The 22,917-nt window shown below is 45.7% G+C and overlaps 1 protein-coding gene across 12 annotated transcripts in view; it reads right to left on the reverse strand.

Moving 5' to 3' along the window:
* The window catches only part of DOCK7 (dedicator of cytokinesis 7), a 94,157-nt gene that overhangs the window by 24,486 nt on the left and 46,754 nt on the right, over positions 1-22,917 (reverse strand). For 4 of the 12 annotated variants that reach the window (XM_075286638.1, XM_075286637.1, XM_075286636.1 and 1 more), the window contains exons 15-31: positions 21,151-21,268; positions 20,776-20,846; positions 20,246-20,384; positions 20,058-20,159; positions 19,742-19,828; positions 17,928-18,159; positions 17,576-17,740; positions 16,798-16,967; positions 15,817-15,909; positions 13,977-14,063; positions 11,796-11,891; positions 5,803-5,943; positions 5,523-5,636; positions 4,781-4,951; positions 4,293-4,432; positions 2,787-2,956; positions 150-304 (exon numbers count right to left, since the gene is read on the reverse strand). In XM_075286638.1, coding sequence (XP_075142739.1) covers positions 150-304; positions 2,787-2,956; positions 4,293-4,432; positions 4,781-4,951; positions 5,523-5,636; positions 5,803-5,943; positions 11,796-11,891; positions 13,977-14,063; positions 15,817-15,909; positions 16,798-16,967; positions 17,576-17,740; positions 17,928-18,159; positions 19,742-19,828; positions 20,058-20,159; positions 20,246-20,384; positions 20,776-20,846; positions 21,151-21,268 — 2,251 coding nt within the window. The remainder of the gene's footprint in view (positions 1-149; positions 305-2,786; positions 2,957-4,292; positions 4,433-4,780; positions 4,952-5,522; positions 5,637-5,802; positions 5,944-11,795; positions 11,892-13,976; positions 14,064-15,816; positions 15,910-16,797; positions 16,968-17,575; positions 17,741-17,927; positions 18,160-19,741; positions 19,829-20,057; positions 20,160-20,245; positions 20,385-20,775; positions 20,847-21,150; positions 21,269-22,917) is intronic. The other 8 variants (XM_075286643.1, XM_075286642.1, XM_075286641.1 and 5 more) reach the window with 3 other exon arrangements.

Genomic DNA, 22,917 nt, shown 5'->3' on the forward strand with positions numbered 1-22,917 from the left:
CTGGAAACGACAAAACGTACAAATACACACATGGCGTACAAATACACACATGGCGTACAAATACACACATGGCGTACAAATACACACATGGCGTACGGCGGCTGCTTACTGCACCTGTACCCTGCACGATCCATCCAATAGTCCCCTACCTGTGAGGTCAGTAAGAAGCTGCTGGGTCGGGTCAGCTGAGGGACGGACGTCCCAGCGATGGCCATAGCCACAGTCTGACTGATCATGTTGCCGCCGTCCCCTTCGTGATCCTCTCCAGCACCGCAGTTGGGTCGCCCTCGCTGGTTGTGAGATTCTGGCCACATAAAATAGAAATTCGCATTATGTTTAATTAGATCTCAGGACTTACAGCTCTCCTCAGGAGACATTGCCAATATGTGACTGGTGGGGGGTCCAACACCCAGGACCCCCACGATCAGCTGTTTGAAGAAGGCGCAGAATTCCCTTCACTGAATACTGAGGATAGCGCCGTTAATATTGTAGTGGCCTTGTTTGGAATTGCAGCTGAGTGCAGGACTGAGCTGCTGCTGTACCATGTGACCCATGAACATGATGTCATCAGCACAGACAATCTGCACCTTCTTCATACAGCTGACAGGCATCGGACCCCACAGATCACATACTGATGATCTATCCTAAGGGTCGGGTCTCAGTATATTTCAGACTATAAGACGCACCTAGGTTTTAGAGGAGGAAAATAGGGAAAAAAAAATTTTGAAGCAAAAACTGGTAAAATATTTAATATATGGGAGTTGTAGTTTTGCAACAGCTGCAAGGCCACATTGACAGGTGACCCTGCAGCTGTACGGGGATGTATAGGGCGTTTTTTTTTTACGGGGCCAGATGTACTTTTTAGTTATACCATTTTGGGGAATGTCTATTTCTTAGATCACCTTGTATTGAAAAAAAAACAGGAGGTGATTTAGAACTTTTATTTATTTTATATTTTTATTATATATTTTTAAAGCTTTTTTTTTTTTTTTTTTTTTTACTATTTTATTCCTATTTCCTCCTAGCACCGCCCTCTTGACAGTTCGGAGATCAAATAGCCTATCCGGGACTGCGGGGGTTCCAACTATACCAGAATCAGTGGGGAGGAGCCTACATTACATTACTTATCCTGTATTATACTCCAGAGCTGCGCTCACTATTCTGCTGGTACAGTCAGTGTGTACATACATTACATTACTTATCCTGTATTATACCCCAGAGCATTACATTACTTATCCTGTATTATACTCCAGAGCTGCACTCACTATTCTGCTGGTACAGTCACTGTGTACATACATTACATCACTTATCCTGTATTATACTCCAGAGCTGCGCTCACTATTCTGCTGGTACAGTCACTGTGTACATACATTACATTACTTATCCTGTATTATACTCCAGAGCTGCGCTCACTATTCTGCTGGTGCAGTCACTGTGTACATACATTACATTACTTATCCTGTATTATACTCCAGAGCTGCGCTCACTATTCTGCTGGTGCAGTCACTGTGTACATACATTACATTACTTATCCTGTATTATACTCCAGAGCTGTGCTCACTATTCTGCTGGTGCAGTCACTGTGTACATACATTACATTACTTATCCTGTATTATACTCCAGAGCTGCGCTCACTATTCTGCTGGTACAGTCACTGTGTACATACATTACATTACTTATCCTGTATTATACTCCAGAGCTGCGCTCACTATTCTGCTGGTACAGTCAGTGTGTACATACATTACATTACTTATCCTGTATTATACCGCAGAGCATTACATTACTTATCCTGTATTATACTCCAGAGCTGCGCTCACTATTCTGCTGGTACAGTCATTATGTAATTACACAACTGTATTGCCGTCTATGGGACATTCTGTCTATTAGTATTACGGCTGGTCATAGAGACCAGTCGCAATACTAATACAGCAGTGACAGGCCGGGGAGCCTCATTAGGCTCCCGGCTGTCACCCGAACAGGTCGGCTCCTGCGATATCGCCGCGCAGGAGCCGGCCTGCAACGTCACAGGTACAGGGCCGGTGGGGACCGGCCCCGGGGGAGAAGGGGCCACGGATACAGACTGCAGACCCGGCATCCGCTGTACTAGAGAGGCGGATGCCGGCACGGGATAGACGCCATCACAGGTGCTGAGACATCGCTACGATCCTCTGCCCTGCATGAAGCCAGCGGCAGGGGGGACGGAGAAGCGGAATAGCATCACTGCTGCTGGCTTCATGCAGGGCAGAGGAGCACAGCGATGTCTCAGGCCCCGGCGTCTATCACTTGCCGGCTTCCGCCTCTCTTATTACAGCGGATGCCAGGCGCCACATTCAGACTATAAGACGCACCCTTCTTTTCCCCCCAAATTTTGGGGAAAAAAAGTGCGTCTTATAGTCCGAAAAATACGGTAAGTCCTAGGACTGTAGTCGGAGCTGCTGCCAAATATAAAAGCCATACAGTTGAATGATACAATGCCATGTGCCTTCTCCCACCACTAGAGGGAGCTCAATGTATACAGATCCTATTAAATTCAATAATAAAGCTCCCCCTAGTGGTGACTACATGCACAGAATGTCATCATTTTATGCTATGCAGGAGATTTGTTACACTGTATCAGGAAATGTGAGTTTTCACAGTAACAAAATCTAAATTAAAAATCATCTCAGCATTTGAGGCCATGAGGCTGCGGACATCGCTGACTGTAGACTCAAAGGTCACCCCAAGAGATACAGAAGGACGGGGTGGTGAGGGGAGGAATCTCGGACCATGTGTGTCAATGACCGTACCTGTAAAATCGTACAGCTGCGGGACCGTCTCCATGACAATGCCAATCAGGGGCAGGTAAAGCATGGCCACTCGGGCTTTTACCTCGGGATCAGCGTAGCGGGGATCAGAGTCGTGGGTAGATAGCAGGTTGTGTACCATATTGATCACCTTCTTATGCAATCCAAATAACCTGAGCGAGGAGTGTTGTAAGCGCGGTTAGTGATCAGCCGCAGAGCAAACATCACTGTCTAACTAAATCCTACAGAATATTTATGTAACTGCATGGACTGAGCTGACTCGGGGGCGCCCACAGGAGCCACAACGTCCCCCCTCCTTCAGATATATCACCATGTATTACAGGACCCCTGATGGAACCCAATAGAGCCAAGTAGGTTCTTCTAGGTTACGTCCTTATCACCCCGATTGCAGGGCGCAGATTTGGTGCCCCATCTTCTGCATTATTAAATTTTGAGTCACATAAAAAGAAGACCTTTCACCATATCAGACTCTTTATTCTATAATAGCCCCACTCCATCAATTCCAGGACAATTAGAATTTCTTCTCTAGCCCCCACCGTTCCCGAGCAATCAGTGCAGTTAGGTTTGGTACCTGATATACTAACTAGACTCCCTAATGACAAGTGGGCGGTGTCAGGTAGGGGGGTGTGATTCCGAGCTCCAATAGGAGGCATCTGGATCAGAATTAGCTCCCCCCCTATTTCCTCCTAGCACCGCCCTCTTGACAGTAAGGAGATCAAATAGCCTATCCGGGACTGCGGGGGTTCCAACTATACCAGAATCAGTGGGGAGGAGCCTACTGGAATGGTGGGGAAAAAAAGTTTAAGCTGGTGCAGGGGTGAAAGTTCTTCTTTAAACCGTTCTTAAGCATCACACGGCCCGTACCCATAGCAGTAATGTGCAACACTGCAAGGCTTTCTTAAGATTATTGCAAATTTTTTGCAACACTTTTTTTTATCTGCACAGCTTGCAACGTGTTTCGCCTGCACATGGGCAATGAAAAATCACAATGCAGAACTGTGTTTGCTAAGCTGCGCACTACTGCTATGTGAATAAGCAACCTTGTTAGATCAGGAAATGTTGTCTTGTGCACAACCAAACAGTAGGATAGGTCATGAATTGAATATCAGGGGTGTTGCGACACCTAGGACCCCCACAGATCAGCTGCTTGCAGCGGTACACCCTGAACACCACTGCTACTTCAAAGAACATTTGACATCACATTCACCTATCACATGGCCTGGTCACAACTCAGTGATCAGGGCTCAACGGCAAATACCAAGTACAACCACTATACAATGGGAGGTGCTGTGCTTGGTAAGTAGTAAAGAGGCCATAGCATTCAATCAAACGCTGTAGCCTCTTCCAACAGCTGATCAGCGGGGTTCCCAAGTACTGTACTTAAAGATAGGTCATCTATTATTAATCCTAGAAACCACCTTTAAAGTATTTTGCAGCTATGAATGCACCAAAACCTTGTCGCCCCCCCCCCCCCCCATCACGGCTCACCCTTCTGCCTCGGGATCCAAGATGACGGCCAGTTCAGTCAGCACGAGCCCTGCCAAGTAATGTTGCTGGCGGAAAGGCACCGACAGCTCAAACATATTTGCGATCTTTTGGTCCTGGATATTGGTCGAAAACCCAGAGCTCTGCCAAAAAACAAAGAAAAAAAGCAGACGATGACCTAAACGGGGTCTGGACGACAACCATAAAGTGTTGCATCATCATAACCGAGCGCAACCTCAAATAAAACAACTCCATGTGACAAGTGGCGATGGCCGCCAGGGAAATTTAAAAAAAAATTTGGGAAATCTTCACAACTCCCATTCACTAGAGTAGTCACCGGCTGTCTGCAGGATTTGATAAGCCGCAAAATATTTAAGGGCAGCCTATCAAAAAAGGGTCAAAATACGGGTGACAACAGGCCTGGTTGTGAAAGGGTTACAGACCGGAAATTGGATCGGTTCCTTGATAGCATTCAGGTCTCGGTTACCTACCTGTGAGGTTGCAGAGGACACAGACGGTGAAGGAGAAGATGGCGGGGTCAGGAGGCTGCAGGGCAGGTTTAAAGTGACGTAGTGCTCGTGACTGCAGATAATACGAAGGAAGTCCAGCCGCAGAGATACCAATATACTGGGGTTAGGGATGATGTGAAGCTTTGAGGACACCTGGGAAATGACAATAGAAAGTCACACACAAGACAGTCCCCTTGTATAAGAAATCCCACCATAAGTTACTTATTGTATATTCTAAAGACAAAATCCACAACAAAATCAGCATTCTGCCATTCTAACGCTCAGTTTACTAGGAATAATCACTCTTTACAGCAAGCTGTAAAGTGACATGGTCAAGCATACAAAAATAATCGTTACACTGACCTCTAGTGGTCAGGAGAAATATATTATTTCTTGGATTTTAATTGTTCAATCGTAACTAAATCTATAAATCCAGGATCTCATTGGCGTATATCTGAATCCAATAAGAATAATACTGCACGGTGCGCTATTCCGGCCTACAAATGATGCAAACTTCAATTCCACACAAACCACTTCTTTATTTCTGGGGTATAATGTGTGCAAGATTATTACAAAAAACCCAAAACACTGCAACATGGCCCAAGGTGATGGAAAGCAAAGGAAAAAACAAGCTCCAAAATACCGAGCCATAACTCCTCTGATCCTGTCCCCAGAGTGAGGGCGCTCTACTACACCACCCATCTACCTGGCGCCACAGACTCACCTGCTTGAAGTAGGCCTTCACCAGGCTGAAGACAAAGCCCCGGTCCATGATGGACAGCAGGTCATTCAGGAAGAACGCCAGGCTGACATTGAGTCTTTCCACCATTTCTGTGTCCTGCAGAGGGGGAGAAAAACGACCCATAAACCACTAACAATACTACAACTCCCAGCATGTCGGGTGTGATGTCACTTGTAGTTCTGCTAAATCTGAAGAGCAACCGCTTAGAGAAAACTGTCCAAGAGCTACAGTGAATGGAGAGGCGGCCTGGTGTGAACCCTACCTTCTGGAACCGAGTGACTATATCATTAGCCATCGTGCTGACCAGAGCTGAGATGTCATCCATAAAGCGCTCAGGAAACCGATGCTTCCGAGGAGAATCCAGCTTGTCAGCAAAGTACAGATGATGCACCATACTCTTCACCTGTAACCAGAGACAACGACAGAGAGAAACATTGTAATATATACTGGATACATCCTATATAATATACTCCAGAGCTGCGCTCACTATTCTGCTGGTGCAGTCACTGTGTACATACATTACATTACTTATCCTGTATTATACTCCAGAGCTGCGCTCACTATTCTGCTGGTACAGTCACTGTGTACATACATTACTTATCCTGTATTATACTCCAGAGCTGCGCTCACTATTCTGCTGGTACAGTCACTGTGTACATACATTACATTACTTATCCTGTATTATACTCCAGAGCTGCGCTCACTATTCTGCTGGTACAGTCACTGTGTACATACATTACATTACTTCTCCTGTATTATACTCCAGAGCTGCGCTCACTATTCTGCTGGTACAGTCACTGTGTACATACATTACTTATCCTGTATTATACTCCAGAGCTGCGCTCACTATTCTGCTGGTACAGTCACTGTGTACATACATTACATTACTTCTCCTGTATTATACTCCAGAGCTGCGCTCACTATTCTGCTGGTACAGTCACTGTGTACATACATTACTTCTCCTGTATTATACTCCAGAGCTGTGCTCACTATTCTGCTGGTACAGTCACTGTGTACATACATTACATTACTTCTCCTGTATTATACTCCAGAGCTGCGCTCACTATTCTGCTGGTACAGTCACTGTGTACATACATTACATTACTTATCCTGTATTATACTCCAGAGCTGCGCTCACTATTCTGCTGGTACAGTCACTATGTACATACATTACATTACTTATCCTGTAATATACTCCAGAGCTGTGATCACTATTCTGCTAGTACAGTCACTGTATACATACATTACATTACTTATCCTGTATTATACTCCAGAGCTGTGCTCACTATTCTGCTAGTACAGTCACTGTGTACATACATTACATTACTTATCCTGTATTATACTCCAGAGCTGCGCTCACTATTCTGCTGGTGCAGTCACTATGTACATACATTACATTACTTATCCTGTATTATACTCCAGAGCTGCGCTCACTATTCTGCTGGTACAGTCACTGTGTACATACATTACTTTACTTATCCTGTATTATACTCCAGAGCTGCGCTCACTATTCTGCTGGTACAGTCACTGTGTACATACATTACATTACTTATCCTGTATTATACTCCAGAGCTGCGCTCACTATTCTGCTGGTACAGTCACTGTGTACATACATTACATTACTTCTCCTGTATTATACTCCAGAGCTGCGCTCACTATTCTGCTGGTACAGTCACTGTGTACATACATTACATTACTTATCCTGAATTATACTCCAGAGCTGCGCTCACTATTCTGCTGGTACAGTCACTGTGTACATACATTACATTACTTATCCTGTATTATACTCCAGAGCTGCACTCACTATTCTGCTGGTGCAGTCACTGTGTACATACATTACTTATCCTGTATTATACTCCAGAGCTGCGCTCACTATTCTGCTGGTACAGTCACTGTGTACATACATTACATTACTTATCCTGTATTATACTCCAGAGCTGCGCTCACTATTCTGCTGGTGCAGTCACTGTGTACATACATTACTTATCCTGTATTATACTCCAGAGCTGCGCTCACTATTCTGCTGGTACAGTCACTGTGTACATACATTACATTACTTATCCTGTATTATACCCCAGAGCTGCGCTCACTATTCTGCTGGTACAGTCACTGTGTACATACATTACATTACTTATCCTGTATTATACTCCAGAGCTGCGCTCACTATTCTGCTGGTGCAGTCACTGTGTACATACATTACTTATCCTGTATTATACTCCAGAGCTGCGCTCACTATTCTGCTGGTACAGTCACTGTGTACATACATTACATTACTTATCCTGTATTATACTCCAGAGCTGCGCTCACTATTCTGCTGGTGCAGTCACTATGTACATACATTACATTACTTATCCTGTATTATACTCCAGAGCTGCGCTCACTATTCTGCTGGTACAGTCACTGTGTACATACATTACATTACTTATCCTGTATTATACTCCAGAGCTGCGCTCACTATTCTGCTGGTACAGTCACTGTGTACATACATTACATTACTTCTCCTGTATTATACTCCAGAGCTGCGCTCACTATTCTGCTGGTGCAGTCACTGTGTACATACATTACTTATCCTGTATTATACTCCAGAGCTGCGCTCACTATTCTGCTGGTACAGTCACTGTGTACATACATTACATTACTTATCCTGTATTATACTCCAGAGCTGCGCTCACTATTCTGCTGGTACAGTCACTGTGTACTTACATTACATTACTTATCCTGTATTATACTCCGGAGCTGCGCTCACTATTCTGCTGGTGCAGTCACTGTGTACATACATTACATTACTTATCCTGTATTATACTCCAGAGCTGCGCTCACTATTCTGCTGGTACAGTCACTGTGTACATACATTACTTATCCTGTATTATACTCCAGAGCTGCGCTCACTATTCTGCTGGTACAGTCACTGTGTACATACATTACTTATTCTGTATTATACTCCAGAGCTGCGCTCACTATTCTGCTGGTACAGTCACTGTGTACATACATTACATTACTTATCCTGTATTATACTCCAGAGCTGCACTCACTATTCTGCTGGTGCAGTCACTGTGTACATACATTACTTATCCTGTATTATACTCCAGAGCTGCGCTCACTATTCTGCTGGTACAGTCACTGTGTACATACATTACATTACTTATCCTGTATTATACTCCAGAGCTGCGCTCACTATTCTGCTGGTGCAGTCACTGTGTACATACATTACTTATCCTGTATTATACTCCAGAGCTGCGCTCACTATTCTGCTGGTACAGTCACTGTGTACATACATTACATTACTTATCCTGTATTATACCCCAGAGCTGCGCTCACTATTCTGCTGGTACAGTCACTGTGTACATACATTACATTACTTATCCTGTATTATACTCCAGAGCTGCGCTCACTATTCTGCTGGTGCAGTCACTGTGTACATACATTACTTATCCTGTATTATACTCCAGAGCTGCGCTCACTATTCTGCTGGTACAGTCACTGTGTACATACATTACATTACTTATCCTGTATTATACTCCAGAGCTGCGCTCACTATTCTGCTGGTGCAGTCACTATGTACATACATTACATTACTTATCCTGTATTATACTCCAGAGCTGCGCTCACTATTCTGCTGGTACAGTCACTGTGTACATACATTACATTACTTATCCTGTATTATACTCCAGAGCTGCGCTCACTATTCTGCTGGTACAGTCACTGTGTACATACATTACATTACTTCTCCTGTATTATACTCCAGAGCTGCGCTCACTATTCTGCTGGTGCAGTCACTGTGTACATACATTACTTATCCTGTATTATACTCCAGAGCTGCGCTCACTATTCTGCTGGTACAGTCACTGTGTACATACATTACATTACTTATCCTGTATTATACTCCAGAGCTGCGCTCACTATTCTGCTGGTACAGTCACTGTGTACTTACATTACATTACTTATCCTGTATTATACTCCGGAGCTGCGCTCACTATTCTGCTGGTGCAGTCACTGTGTACATACATTACATTACTTATCCTGTATTATACTCCAGAGCTGCGCTCACTATTCTGCTGGTACAGTCACTGTGTACATACATTACTTATCCTGTATTATACTCCAGAGCTGCGCTCACTATTCTGCTGGTACAGTCACTGTGTACATACATTACTTATCCTGTATTATACTCCAGAGCTGCGCTCACTATTCTGCTGGTACAGTCACTGTGTACATACATTACTTATCCTGTATTATACTGCAGAGCTGCGCTCACTATTCTGCTGGTACAGTCACTGTGTACATACATTACATTACTTCTCCTGTATTATACTCCAGAGCTGCGCTCACTATTCTGCTGGTACAGTCAATGTGTACATACATTACTTATCCTGTATTATACTCCAGAGCTGCGCTCACTATTCTGCTGGTACAGTCACTGTGTACATACATTACATTACTTCTCCTGTATTATACTCCAGAGCTGCGCTCACTATTCTGCTGGTACAGTCACTGTGTACATACATTACTTCTCCTGTATTATACTCCAGAGCTGTGCTCACTATTCTGCTGGTACAGTCACTGTGTACATACATTACATTACTTCTCCTGTATTATACTCCAGAGCTGCGCTCACTATTCTGCTGGTACAGTCACTGTGTACATACATTACATTACTTATCCTGTATTATACTCCAGAGCTGCGCTCACTATTCTGCTGGTACAGTCACTATGTACATACATTACATTACTTATCCTGTAATATACTCCAGAGCTGTGCTCACTATTCTGCTAGTACAGTCACTGTGTACATACATTACATTACTTATCCTGTATTATACTCCAGAGCTGTGCTCACTATTCTGCTAGTACAGTCACTGTGTACATACATTACATTACTTATCCTGTATTATACTCCAGAGCTGCGCTCACTATTCTGCTGGTACAGTCACTGTGTACATACATTACATTACTTATCCTGTATTATACTCCAGAGCTGCGCTCACTATTCTGCTGGTGCAGTCACTATGTACATACATTACATTACTTATCCTGTATTATACTCCAGAGCTGCGCTCACTATTCTGCTGGTGCAGTCACTGTGTACATACATTACTTATCCTGTATTATACTCCAGAGCTGCGCTCACTATTCTGCTGGTACAGTCACTGTGTACATACATTACATTACTTATCCTGTATTATACCCCAGAGCTGCGCTCACTATTCTGCTGGTACAGTCACTGTGTACATACATTACATTACTTATCCTGTATTATACTCCAGAGCTGCGCTCACTATTCTGCTGGTGCAGTCACTGTGTACATACATTACTTATCCTGTATTATACTCCAGAGCTGCGCTCACTATTCTGCTGGTACAGTCACTGTGTACATACATTACATTACTTATCCTGTATTATACTCCAGAGCTGCGCTCACTATTCTGCTGGTGCAGTCACTATGTACATACATTACATTACTTATCCTGTATTATACTCCAGAGCTGCGCTCACTATTCTGCTGGTACAGTCACTGTGTACATACATTACATTACTTATCCTGTATTATACTCCAGAGCTGTGCTCACTATTCTGCTGGTACAGTCACTGTGTACATACATTACATTACTTCTCCTGTATTATACTCCAGAGCTGCGCTCACTATTCTGCTGGTGCAGTCACTGTGTACATACATTACTTATCCTGTATTATACTCCAGAGCTGCGCTCACTATTCTGCTGGTGCAGTCACTGTGTACATACATTACTTATCCTGTATTATACTCCAGAGCTGCGCTCACTATTCTGCTGGTACAGTCACTGTGTACATACATTACTTATCCTGTATTATACTCCAGAGCTGCGCTCACTATTCTGCTGGTGCAGTCACTGTGTACATACATTACATTACTTATCCTGTATTATACTCCAGAGCTGCGCTCACTATTCTGCTGGTACAGTCACTGTGTACATACATTACATTACTTATCCTGTATTATACTCCAGAGCTGCGCTCACTATTCTGCTGGTACAGTCACTGTGTACATACATTACATTACTTATCCTGTATTATACTCCAGAGCTGCGCTCACTATTCTGCTGGTGCAGTCACTGTGTACATACATTACATTACTTATCCTGTATTATACTCCAGAGCTGCGCTCACTATTCTGCTGGTGCAGTCACTGTGTACATACATTACATTACTTATCCTGTATTATACTCCAGAGCTGCGCTCACTACTACATTATATACAGTATAATACACACTCACTCACCATCAGCTCGAAGAAGAACCATGCTTGCTGTAGGGTAGACTCGCGCACGGCTCCGCTGCACACCACCCACTGTAGCGCCAGCTCCTCGTGGAATAACTAGAACACAGTTACTATATTATGTCGCCGTCTACAATGTTACAATAAACAAACAACACAGAAAAGGAAACAAATTCCGACAAAAAAAATAAAATGAAACACAGAACTGAACGCCGGGTGCAAAAAACATCACAGCACAATGCAAGACAATGGCGGCTCGATGTCTGACACCACGACAGGCACGCAGCGCACAAACCAGCGGTGCTGACACAGATCCCGGCAGGTCAGCGGCAGCCGCAAAACCACTGCACTCTCCAGTACTAAGTCAGTATACAATTTAAAGGGGCGGTCCACCCATTCCAGCAGGTTGATGCACTGGCTGTGGGTGCTAACACTGGGAACGCTCTATGATCAGGTATAACATAACAATGGGCGCCCATCCCAATTGCCCCCACCCCCACACCTGTGATGACTGTTTCCTCCAGTTACTCTCCAGTCACATCCCAAGTGGAATTTCTGCAGGTAACTCGTCAGCGGGCAGGTGAGACCGTCGTCTACCATCTTGCAGAGGACCTGTCGGCTCTCCCAAAGCATCTACTTGTAAAATTACAATCCGTGAGCCTCATTTCTAAGAACCTTCTTGTTCCTCTGTTATTCCTCCTGGTAACGTACAAATAACCTGACATTGGGTGTTTACTGTCCAGCCTATTAATGTTTGTGTCTCTGCGCAGTCTGACAATGCCAGCGCTCTAGTCATAGGGACAAACCGTAACTCTCAGAAACTTCCAGGAGTAATAACAGAGGGACTTTACATCAGGAAGAACACTTTAATTGTAAGTGAAATCCAAGTATTTAGTGAAAGAGATGACGGGTCGTCTGCGACTATTTCGGTGTTACTGTATCTTTAGAAGGTTTCCGTTTCCTGTTGGTTGCCCTCAGAAACAGCAATGTAGCCACAACCTTGGCGACGGTCATATAAACTAACAGCTCGGCTCGCCCATAATGCACTGCAGGACGTAGCTTTGGATGTGAATGGAGAACAATGCAAAATCATGGAATGCAAATGTCTGACAGCGTGGCTAGAATGTGACAACCCTTTTAAAGGGATCCTATCAGTCAGACACCATTTTTTGTAGGTACCACGCCGGAATAGCCTTAAGAAAGGCTATTCATCTCCTACCTTTCGTCATCTTCTCCGCGCCATCGTTCACTTACAATCCTGAATCTTGTTGGTATGTAAATGAGTTATTTCACAGCACTGGGGGCGGGCCCCAGCACTCAGACAGCACTGGGGCGGTCCCAATGCTGTGAGAGAACTCTCTCCAGCGCCGCCTCCTCTTCTTCAGCAGCGTCCTCTTCAGCCTCTTCTTCCGGCAGTGGCTTGTAACTTCTAGGCCTCGAGCCTTGGGCAGAGCAGATTGCACATGAGAAAATGGCCGCTTACTATACTGTGCAAGCGGCCATTTTCTCGTGGCCTGTGGGCATGTGCAGTCTGCTCTGCCCAAGGCCTTAGAAATTACAAGCCACCGCCAGAAGAAGAGGCTGAAGAGGACGCTGCTGATGAAGAGGAGGCGGCGCTGAAGAGAGTTCTCTCACAGCATTGGGGACGCTCCCAGTGCTGTCTGAGCGCTGGAGCCCGCCCCCAGTGCTGCGAGAGAACTCATTTACATACCAACAAGAACCGGGATTGTAAGCGAATGGGGGCGTGGAGAGGACGACAAAAGGTAGGAGATGAATAGCCTTTCTTAAGGCTATTCCGACGTGCTACCTACAATAAAATTGTGCCTGACTGATAGGATCCCTTTAAGAGGGTTGTCACAGGATTACAAAAACACCAGTTTCTTCTAAAAACAGCACCACACCTGTCTACGGGTTCATTCTGATATCTCAGCTCCACTACAATGATTGGGGCTGAGCTGCAATACCCCATACAACCTATAGCCAGGGGGTGGCGCTGTTTTAAACAGGAAATCAGCCATATTTAACCCTTTAAGGTCAATGTCTGTCCCGAGTCATAGTAAATGTTGCCTCTGACTAAACCTATATACGGTAATGACTTTGTAGTCGTAGTCAGCCTCACAGACCGATGGGCAGAATCGGTAAATTCTCTTCTGGACCTGGAAGAAGTGACGCCGATAAATCTACCTTTTTAGTTGGTAACCGTCCGGTTAAAGTTTGTAAGAAACTCGACGTCTCGGTGTGCGAGGACATGCGGTTACAGCGCTCGGTGGCCTGGGTGGAGATGAATGAAGGATGAGACTACGTTACACTTGGACTCTTATCCTCGCACTGACCGGTTGTCAGGTAGAAACATGAAATCTATTTACCCAAATCAAAGACTGGAACCCAGGGGTGAAAATTAGGCAAACAGATAGGGGGGGGGGGGGGAGGGGGTAAATTGATTATTTTGGGCACGGTTAGTCCAAGCGGCTTAATCTCAGGGATTTCCAAGCACATGCAAAGTAACGTGCAGGGGTTAATATCAGTGTAATAATCAGGGGGTACAGAGCCGAAAGGGGACCCCAAAAAGAGCCCAAACAGAGACTCCAACGACAAGGATCAAACTGCCCCTGTAATATCCTACACCCGGAATATGCCTTTAAAAAAATAATGCTATATCACCAGGACCAGTAGGGGGCAGATATCTTGGATGTCAACCATAGCAGAGCATGAAAAGGTCTCAGGCCCTAAAGGTGCGAGGGGCCGTAGAATCACACCACTGAGGCAGTCGCATTGCAATTCCCTGGGCAGCCAGGTTAGCCTAGGGCGCTGCAGTACTAAATCAGAGCTGCGGCCCCTTCATTCTAACAATGGGGTCCCAATCGTAAATTGATGGTACATCCTAGGAATAGGCACTTAACACTAAGGGTCCGGGCTCTCTATATTAGGGTCCTATTCAGACTTGGAAGACTTGTTGCAGATTTTTCTGCAGTAAATTTCAGGACATGTTGCAGATTCTGCGCAGGTTATACGGTGATATTGTGACCCCGTCCCCAGCAGCTATAAGTGACTAAAATAAGGAAAGGGGCTTATCAGTTTGTTGCTAGAAGTAGCGCCACCGTGTCCATGTGGTCATGTCTGGTATTGCAAGTATTAGCAGAAGCCACTGAATATTCCTATCTGCAGATATCTAATGTCGATACCTTACTATAGGATGTTATTCTAATAGACCTGTAGGAAAGGATCTCGCCCGGCAGCCATGACAGCGTGTGCCCAAATACCACGAAAATCACATGCAAGACGCAAGACATACGGACAGACGGAAGACAAGCAGAATAATGAATGTTTACTGACTCCCGAAGGTGTTACTGACATGTAGAGGCAGCAGTCAATACATCTGGATTCATTTAAAGCAACAGTTACATTATTTCGGGGTGGATCGCAGAGCGATTGGTCATGCCTAGGGATCAGACAAGCTGATTTGATCCATTAAAGGGGTTTTCTGTTTTCTATATGTTAGTCAAGGACCATGATACTCACCAAGCACAGCGCCGTATATGGTATAGTGGCTGTGCTTGGTATTGCAGCTCAGCCCCATTCACTTGAATGGGACTGAGATGTGACACGTCCATGTGACCAAAGGAAGTGAAGTCATTGGCCTGAGAAGAGGAAGAGGCGCTCAATATCAGAGTCCTTAAGTTTAAAGGGATTGTCTCATCAGACTCAATTGAGTTTACAGGCTTCATAGGGAAGGGGTGCTCATGGACAGCCACCAACATGCTTTGATCCAGGTGGAGGGTTGTTACAGTGTATCAGGACGCTGCTTTCTTTGTATCAATGAATGTTTCCATTCACTGACAACAAGCAGCGGACGGACAGCCTGTATACTATATGAGCACGACCCGTTGCTTTCTACAATCCTTCAGCATGACTAGGCTGCCATTATGATGATGAAAGATCCCCCACCCCCACCCCCGATGACAGCGCAAGCAAGACACCCCCAAATATACGGAAGAAGAAAGTAATCACTGCACAGAAACACCACCTGCACCGAGTCAGCACTGGGGCTGGGGTCACTCCCCCACTGGGCAGCCTTGGGACCCCCCGTGTTGACCCAGGAGTTGGATCGATCCAAGCCCTGATCACAAGGCAAACGGCGGCAAGCGGGAAAGGAAAGATGGCGTTACCGGTTACACAGACACGTCAGCCGAATCATTAGTCATGTTAACAATTCAGAAAAACACAGAAAATCATTAATATTCAGAAAAACTTCACATGGTTGAAAAACTGCAATAAAATTGTACAATGAATCCCCCTCCCCCGACACAAAAAATACAAGAGTCTAGAACCTGACGCCAAAGATATCTGCACAGACCCTAAAAATGGTGGCCAAGGCAGCCCCAAGTAGGAGCCATACTGTATACCTCCTCCAATGGACGCCAGTGCAATGACGGACGTAGTCGTAGTCACCCATAGACCGCCATGTTATAAAAATGGATTGTGTTTTTTTGCTCAGGCATACATTTATTTTATTTTTTGCCTTGTATTTTTTTTATTATAAAATTGAAAAAAAAAATCCCCTGGAGAGAAATCCAGCTCATACTGCAATATTCTGGCTACATTTCATCTACGGCCTTTTGCTGAGGTCAAGGGTGTTTGACCTGCGAGGTTGTGAAACGTTGAGGTTTGTACAGACTCTTCACCTCTAGCTTATATGTGAAATACAGGTCAGTGTAACGTCCCGGCTCATGGCGGCCGACCTGCTTTATATAGCCTATAGAAGTGAATGGAGATTGCTGCATTTGTTCCCTGCCTGGATATGGCGGCCATGACCAGACAGGACGGCAGGGTCACCGGTGCTCTCTTCTTAAGGTCAAAACCTAAGTGTGGTTTCTCTGATACCCCATCGCACATATAAATGTTCTGCCTGCAGCCACCACTAGGGGGAGCTCACTGCATACAGTCACTAATAACACAGTAAATGTCCCCATTGTTTTATTCCTCTTTTTCCGTAGACTTCTGTTACCTTGCTACCGATTATGGATCGGACTTCGTCATCTGGTGATGTGGGGGTCCCGGAGATGTCGGGGTTGCTGTTACTAAGGCTTCTGGAGCGGTTTAGGTTAAGGCTTGCCGGTCTGTTTGCAGTCCTGGCCATTGTGGCGTAGTGCATCGATCCTCCGAGACCTCCGGGGCCTGAAGAAAACATCAGAATACAGCAATAAAGAAAGTCACCCCCACCCCAAATTCTTAGAACAGGTCATCAATATATAATTGGGGGAGTCCGACAACTGGGAGCCCCATAGTTCATCTGCTCAAAGCTGCAACGGTGCCGCATTCATCAGTCACATGGCATGTTTGCTGCTCAGTCCCATTACAGTGAGCGAGACTGAGCTGCAATACCTAACACTGCCACTATAGAATGTAGGGCACTGTGCTCGATACGCAGGGAAGAAACTGCAGCGAATGTCTGCAGACTGTGGTCTCTTCAAACAGCTGATCGGTGGGGGTCCCGGGTGTCGGAACCCCCGCTGATCAGATAATACATGCCTGGAATCATTCAGAACTGAGGTCTGTAGGACACCCCCTTCTACCTCCCCCATGTATGCAGCAACTTTGCTAAACTACCATTTGATGTATCCAGGTCCTGTGTAGACTGACATGTCTCCATCGGCAAACAAACCCCGATCCTGCAGTCACATGTTACGTGACTCCTCCTACTACTACAGAAGGTTGTCTTTTACCATGGAGACACAGAGACCTGCCTAAGCCCTGTATACACACACGTTTCCACCATTACTTACCCGGGGATGGTGAATTGGGATCGGTATTTGGAAGCCTGAAGACGTAGTAGATGTAAGACGCCAGGAGACTGTTCCTCCCGTGCTGGTCCTGATTTCCTTCCAGGTTTTTATGGAGTCTGTTGGTGATGGAAGCCATTGCCTCAAATGACGCTTGACCTAAGTTAACTAACAAGAACAAGTTTTTATTTTATGGCTTCCATGTCAGGAGAAAGTCTCCGTCCATTAAACGTACAAGGACTCCATCGCCCCCACACACGCAGACGCAATCTCGTAAAGTGCAATGGACGTGACGTGCCGCAGCGGCTCGGCCATTAATCTTTATCTAGCCACAACCGCAAGAGATTTCACTTACCGATCTGACCGGCAATGACCGGCGGCCTGACGACCAGAAGAATCAATTTGTCTAGCAGGAGGTGGAGGAAGTGCACGACCGGTTCTAGCTGCGCCGAGTTCAGGGCCAGGATGCTGCTCTTCAGCTCGCTCTCCAGGTTATTTTCCATGATCCTCATATCGCCTATACGGACGGGGAACATGTGCTCATCCAGGGCGTGAACCAGGGCAAAGAACTTGTCAAGGGAGGAATCCTACAAAAAAAGAAATCATGTTATATTCTATAACGGAAAAAAGCAGTCCATTCATTTCTATGGGGAGCGCTCGCATGCCGGCTCCCATAGAAATGAATGGGAAGTGTCCGGCAGCCCTGCTGTAACGCCGGCGTGTACGGCTGTGATACACGCTGGCGTTCCGTAGTGTGAATGCACCCTTAAAAGTTATATTAAACTACCCCCCCGTTTTAAAATAAAACCCTGAAACAGAATGTGAAACTTACCGAACGGTGCAGGGTGGGCAGGCATTCAGGCCTCCTCTTCCTCCGATGTCCTGACCACTTCCTCCGGCGCTCGCGAACTGATAATGGCCTGGGCGCATGCGCAATATCATAATGCTTCTACTATGGCTACTGCGCATGCGCCAAGGCCATTATCAGTTCGCGAGCGCCGGAGAAGGAGGACGGAACATCGGAGGAAGAGGAGGCCTGAATGCCCGCCCACCCTGCACCGCTCGGTAAGTTTCACATTCTGTTTCAGGGTTTTATTTTAAAACGGGGGGGGGGGGGGGGGGGGTAGTTTAATATAACTTTTACGGTTGGGCTCTATCAGCATGATTTTGCTGATAGAGCCCCTTCCACTCCTCGCCTGCCGAGTGCTTCCAATAGAAGCGGCTGGCACGCGGGGGGTTAAGCGGCCGCTGGCAAAGTCTGCGTGCCGCCGCTTTCAATAACATATAATGCGCACCGGACTGCGCCTTATAGTCCAGTGCGCCTTATAGTCCGTAAAATATGGTAAGACGATTTTGCAAAGTTGTTGGGTTTTTTTTGGTTTTTTTTTTTTGATACATTGGGGCAATTAAAAATCTGGCAACAAAGTGCACTGTTACATAATACTTACAGGTATCACCCACTGACAACTCTACAACCAAACAAGATTAATGCATGTAATGGTAAGTCTGTTCTTGAGCTTGGAAAGAGGAGTCTTAGACGTGATCTTATTACTATGTCTAAGTGATTACAGGTAAGGGTGGGTTCCCATTTGCGCCCGTGCGCGCTTTATGCAATCCTGCTGGGTTTACGTCTTCTGCCCCAAGAAGCCGGACAGGGGACGGAAACCCGGCAGTAGGTTTTCAAACCCATTCAAGTGAATGGGTTTGAAAAGTGAGCGCCCGTGAGCGTTTTGCCCCTGTCCGCGGCGAAGTCGTTTTTTTTTTAACCAGACACAAAGTCGGACTTTGTGTCTGGTTAAAAAAAAAACGGTTTTGCCACGGACAGGTACGAAACCGCTCACGGGCGCTCACTTTTCAAACCCATTCACTTGAATGGGTTTGAAAACTGACTGCCGGGTTTCCATCCCCTGTCCGGCTTCTTGGGGCAGAAGACGGAAACCCAGCAGGATTGCTTAAAGCGCGCACGGCGCAGATGTGAACCCGCCCTTAATAGGAAGGCAGCTCCAGCCTCAATAGAGGAAAGGCTTCTTCACAGTAAGAGCAGCACAGACAACAGTTTATGGTATAACTGTAATATCCAACCTCGTATCAATTATTACCTGTTTATTCTATCACATGGCCTAGTACGGGGATCTTACAGTGTAAGGCCAAAGGTATAGGTCTACTCACCTGGGTGTGAACTGTGGACACAGAGACGACCTCCACATTAAACACTCCTTTATGATTGTCAACCCATTTCATTCCAGGCAGCGGGACCTAAAAAAGAGGAAAGCATTGAAATAACTCAAAATCCCTGGCACAAGGGGCAATTCTATGTCTGCAGCCGCCACTAGGGGCATTATGAGTATTCATGGATGTCTAGAGACTTCTTTATTGCAGTAGATCATGAGTGGCGAATAGAGGAGGTTCCTTATACAGAGGCAGCCCTGAGATCTGCTTATGTCCTGACATGGTAACCTATTGTATTCATATCAGGGGCACTGACCTCAGGGGAAAGCACGGAATACGCCTGCGGAGGTTTCTCTAAGGATACGGGAAGGCAGAACTGTCCAGTCTTCAGGCGGCCATTCTGGAGCATCGGGATCCACTGGGGAGGAAGACACAATGACGGTTATAATGTGTCCCTATGATGACACTTCTGGGTACAAGGTAATATTACATGACAGGCCATACTGTATAGCCCACTGGGGTCTCCAGAGGGGTGTTCTGCTTCTGCTGACAGCTGACATGGTAGAAGGTGAATAACAAGTGGTGATGATCACTTAATGTGGCTGGCAACCTGATCTTGATCTCTTCATGGAAATCTGGGGACCTGGATGGGATAAAAGGAAAAAAATAACATGTAAATTACGAGTCAAACTAGGGTCTACAAGGGGCATATGATGCATTAAGGATGGGACACTGCAGCGTGGACACTGCACATAATCTGCAGACATCAGGCCGAGCATGCACCCTGTGCCCTGAGCTGCTGTATTCAGTCCTGGAGCCTCTGCCGCAGTCCAGGAGCTACAACATACTGAACACAGCGGACCGCTCAGGATCCATCTGCATTTTCATAATTTATGCACATGTCTTGTCTGTACTGGAATGGATTGGAGCTGCATTACCAGATACAGCCACAAAGTCATGAGTGGTGCTGTTTCTGGGGGAAAAAAATTCAAGCTATTATCCCATGGCACATATGTCCTGTGCATAGCCCTCACCTGTTGTGGTAGACGACCGCAGTGTACGCTTCTTTCGAAAATTCTGGACAACTTGATTTTCCGAAGATGACCTACAAGTATGAAAGAGAGTGAAATTACACAGCGGCCTGTCCTGACTCACAGAGGGTAGTCCTAAGACCCCCTCTACCATATCTCTATATCCTAACAGAGGTCTTTTTTGTGGCAGAATTAAAAAAAAAAAAATCATGTCTCTTTCAAGAAACAGTGCCACACCTCTTCAAGGGTTGTGTCCGGTATTGCAGCTACATTGAAATGACTGGAGCTGAGCTGCAATGCCAGACCCAACCCATGGAGGCGCTGATTCTGCAGGTGCATGCCTGGAGCTGTAGCCAGGTATGTAAGATGGTGACTTACCGGCATGGCATTACTAGGATCTTCTCCGCTCATGAACTGCACTTTCACAGTGATGTTCCTGGCTGACCCTTGACGATTTGCAAAATTAAGGCTTTGTGGATAGACATAAAGGAGATTCCTATAAAATAAAAAAAAGAACTGTCAAAAACTATGAACAGTGTATATAAAGAGCATTGGCAATATGGTCACATGATCAAAGCGGACCACAGACGCTGCAATGTGCACCTGCAGAAGATCTGATCATGCATGTGTATATACCAGTGTCCTGGGGGCCTCCAACCTCCCAACATGCCCCTGCACACACCTATTGGGTCATGCAGTTTTGCAACCCCGGGACATGGATGTTATAAGAGAAAACACTACAGGATATTCCAAAGATGCAGTGATGTAATGATATCCACAAAAAAAAAAAATGAATCGATATTAAAGGAAAGTGCCAGTAGGTGGCGCTAGGTCTCTAATACTCTGAAGTTCTCTTGTATTAAAAGCAGGAAGGACTCAGACAACCAACATAGCTGCCTTTACAGCACCCACCCAGCTTTCCTGGACCCCTGCACAGCACCTAATGGGAGCTGTGTAATACTGTACTCCACCAGTGGAGGCGCTGCAGGGAATCTGACAGTTACTGCAAGGTGTCCCCATAGATTGGAGCTGATTGCTGCAGGGCTCAGCCACAGGACACTCTGCACACCTCCCATCTGTCCTGTATTTTGGGAAACTGACCCATGTAAAGGGTTGCAGTTTGGGGTGGTGCTCGTGCAAAGTGGCATACAAATTGGGGATCCCCAGGGATGTCATTTACACACATTCTGTGTACGACGCCCTCATCGACAAGCCGCGTGATACTTTTCTGTCTGTACGGAAATGGTGACAGGGCACGAGGAAACCCTCAAAAAATAAGAAGCTCCAGTGATGGCGAAATCTGCGGCTCAGCCCCATTCCAGTGAATCAGGATGGCTCAGGAGTACTATGTAATAATAATAATAATACATTTTATTTATATAGCGCCAACATATTCCGCAGCGCTGTACAATTTGTAGGGTTCAGATACAGACAGATACATAACAAAGAACTTCATTTCACACAATGGGACTGAGGGCCCTGCTCACAAGAGCTTACAATCTATGAGGTAGAGGGGGTGACACAAGAGGTAGCAGGGGGTGGTATTGCTTATACAGTATTCAGACAATTCTGTAATAGAGGTGACTGTCATTACACAAATAATACTGAATGAGCCGTCACTAGTGGTGACCTTTAACATGTGGATGGAGCTTGAACAGATAAGTTAGGCTGAAAAGGCACCATATCATGTGGGGTAGTGTGGGAGCGGGGACAGAGGAGGGTTAAATTTAGGGATTCTTTTAGCAATGAAGGACATCAGAATTGTAGTACGGAAGGGTTTACATTAGGAATTGTGATAGGCTTGTCTGATAAGATGTGTCTTTAGTTTGCGTTTGAAACTGTAGAAGTTGGGAGTTAATCTTATTGTCCGGGGTAGAGCATTCCAGAGAAGTGGTGCAGCTCGGGAGAAGTCTTGTATACGAGCGGGGGAGGTTCTGATAATAGAGGATGGAAGTGTTAGGTCATTGAGTGAGCAGAGAGCACAGGTTGGGCGGTAGACAGAGATGAGGGAAGAAATGTAGGGAGGTGCGGCATTATGGAGAGCCTTGTGGAGGAGGGGGGTAACTTTATATTTTATTCTATAATGAATAGGCAGCCAATGTAGTGACTGGCACAGACCCGAGGCCTCGCTGTAGCGTCTAGCCT

This window comes from Leptodactylus fuscus, chromosome 9, assembly GCF_031893055.1.
Source record: "Leptodactylus fuscus isolate aLepFus1 chromosome 9, aLepFus1.hap2, whole genome shotgun sequence".
Taxonomy (NCBI): Eukaryota; Metazoa; Chordata; class Amphibia; order Anura; family Leptodactylidae; genus Leptodactylus; species Leptodactylus fuscus.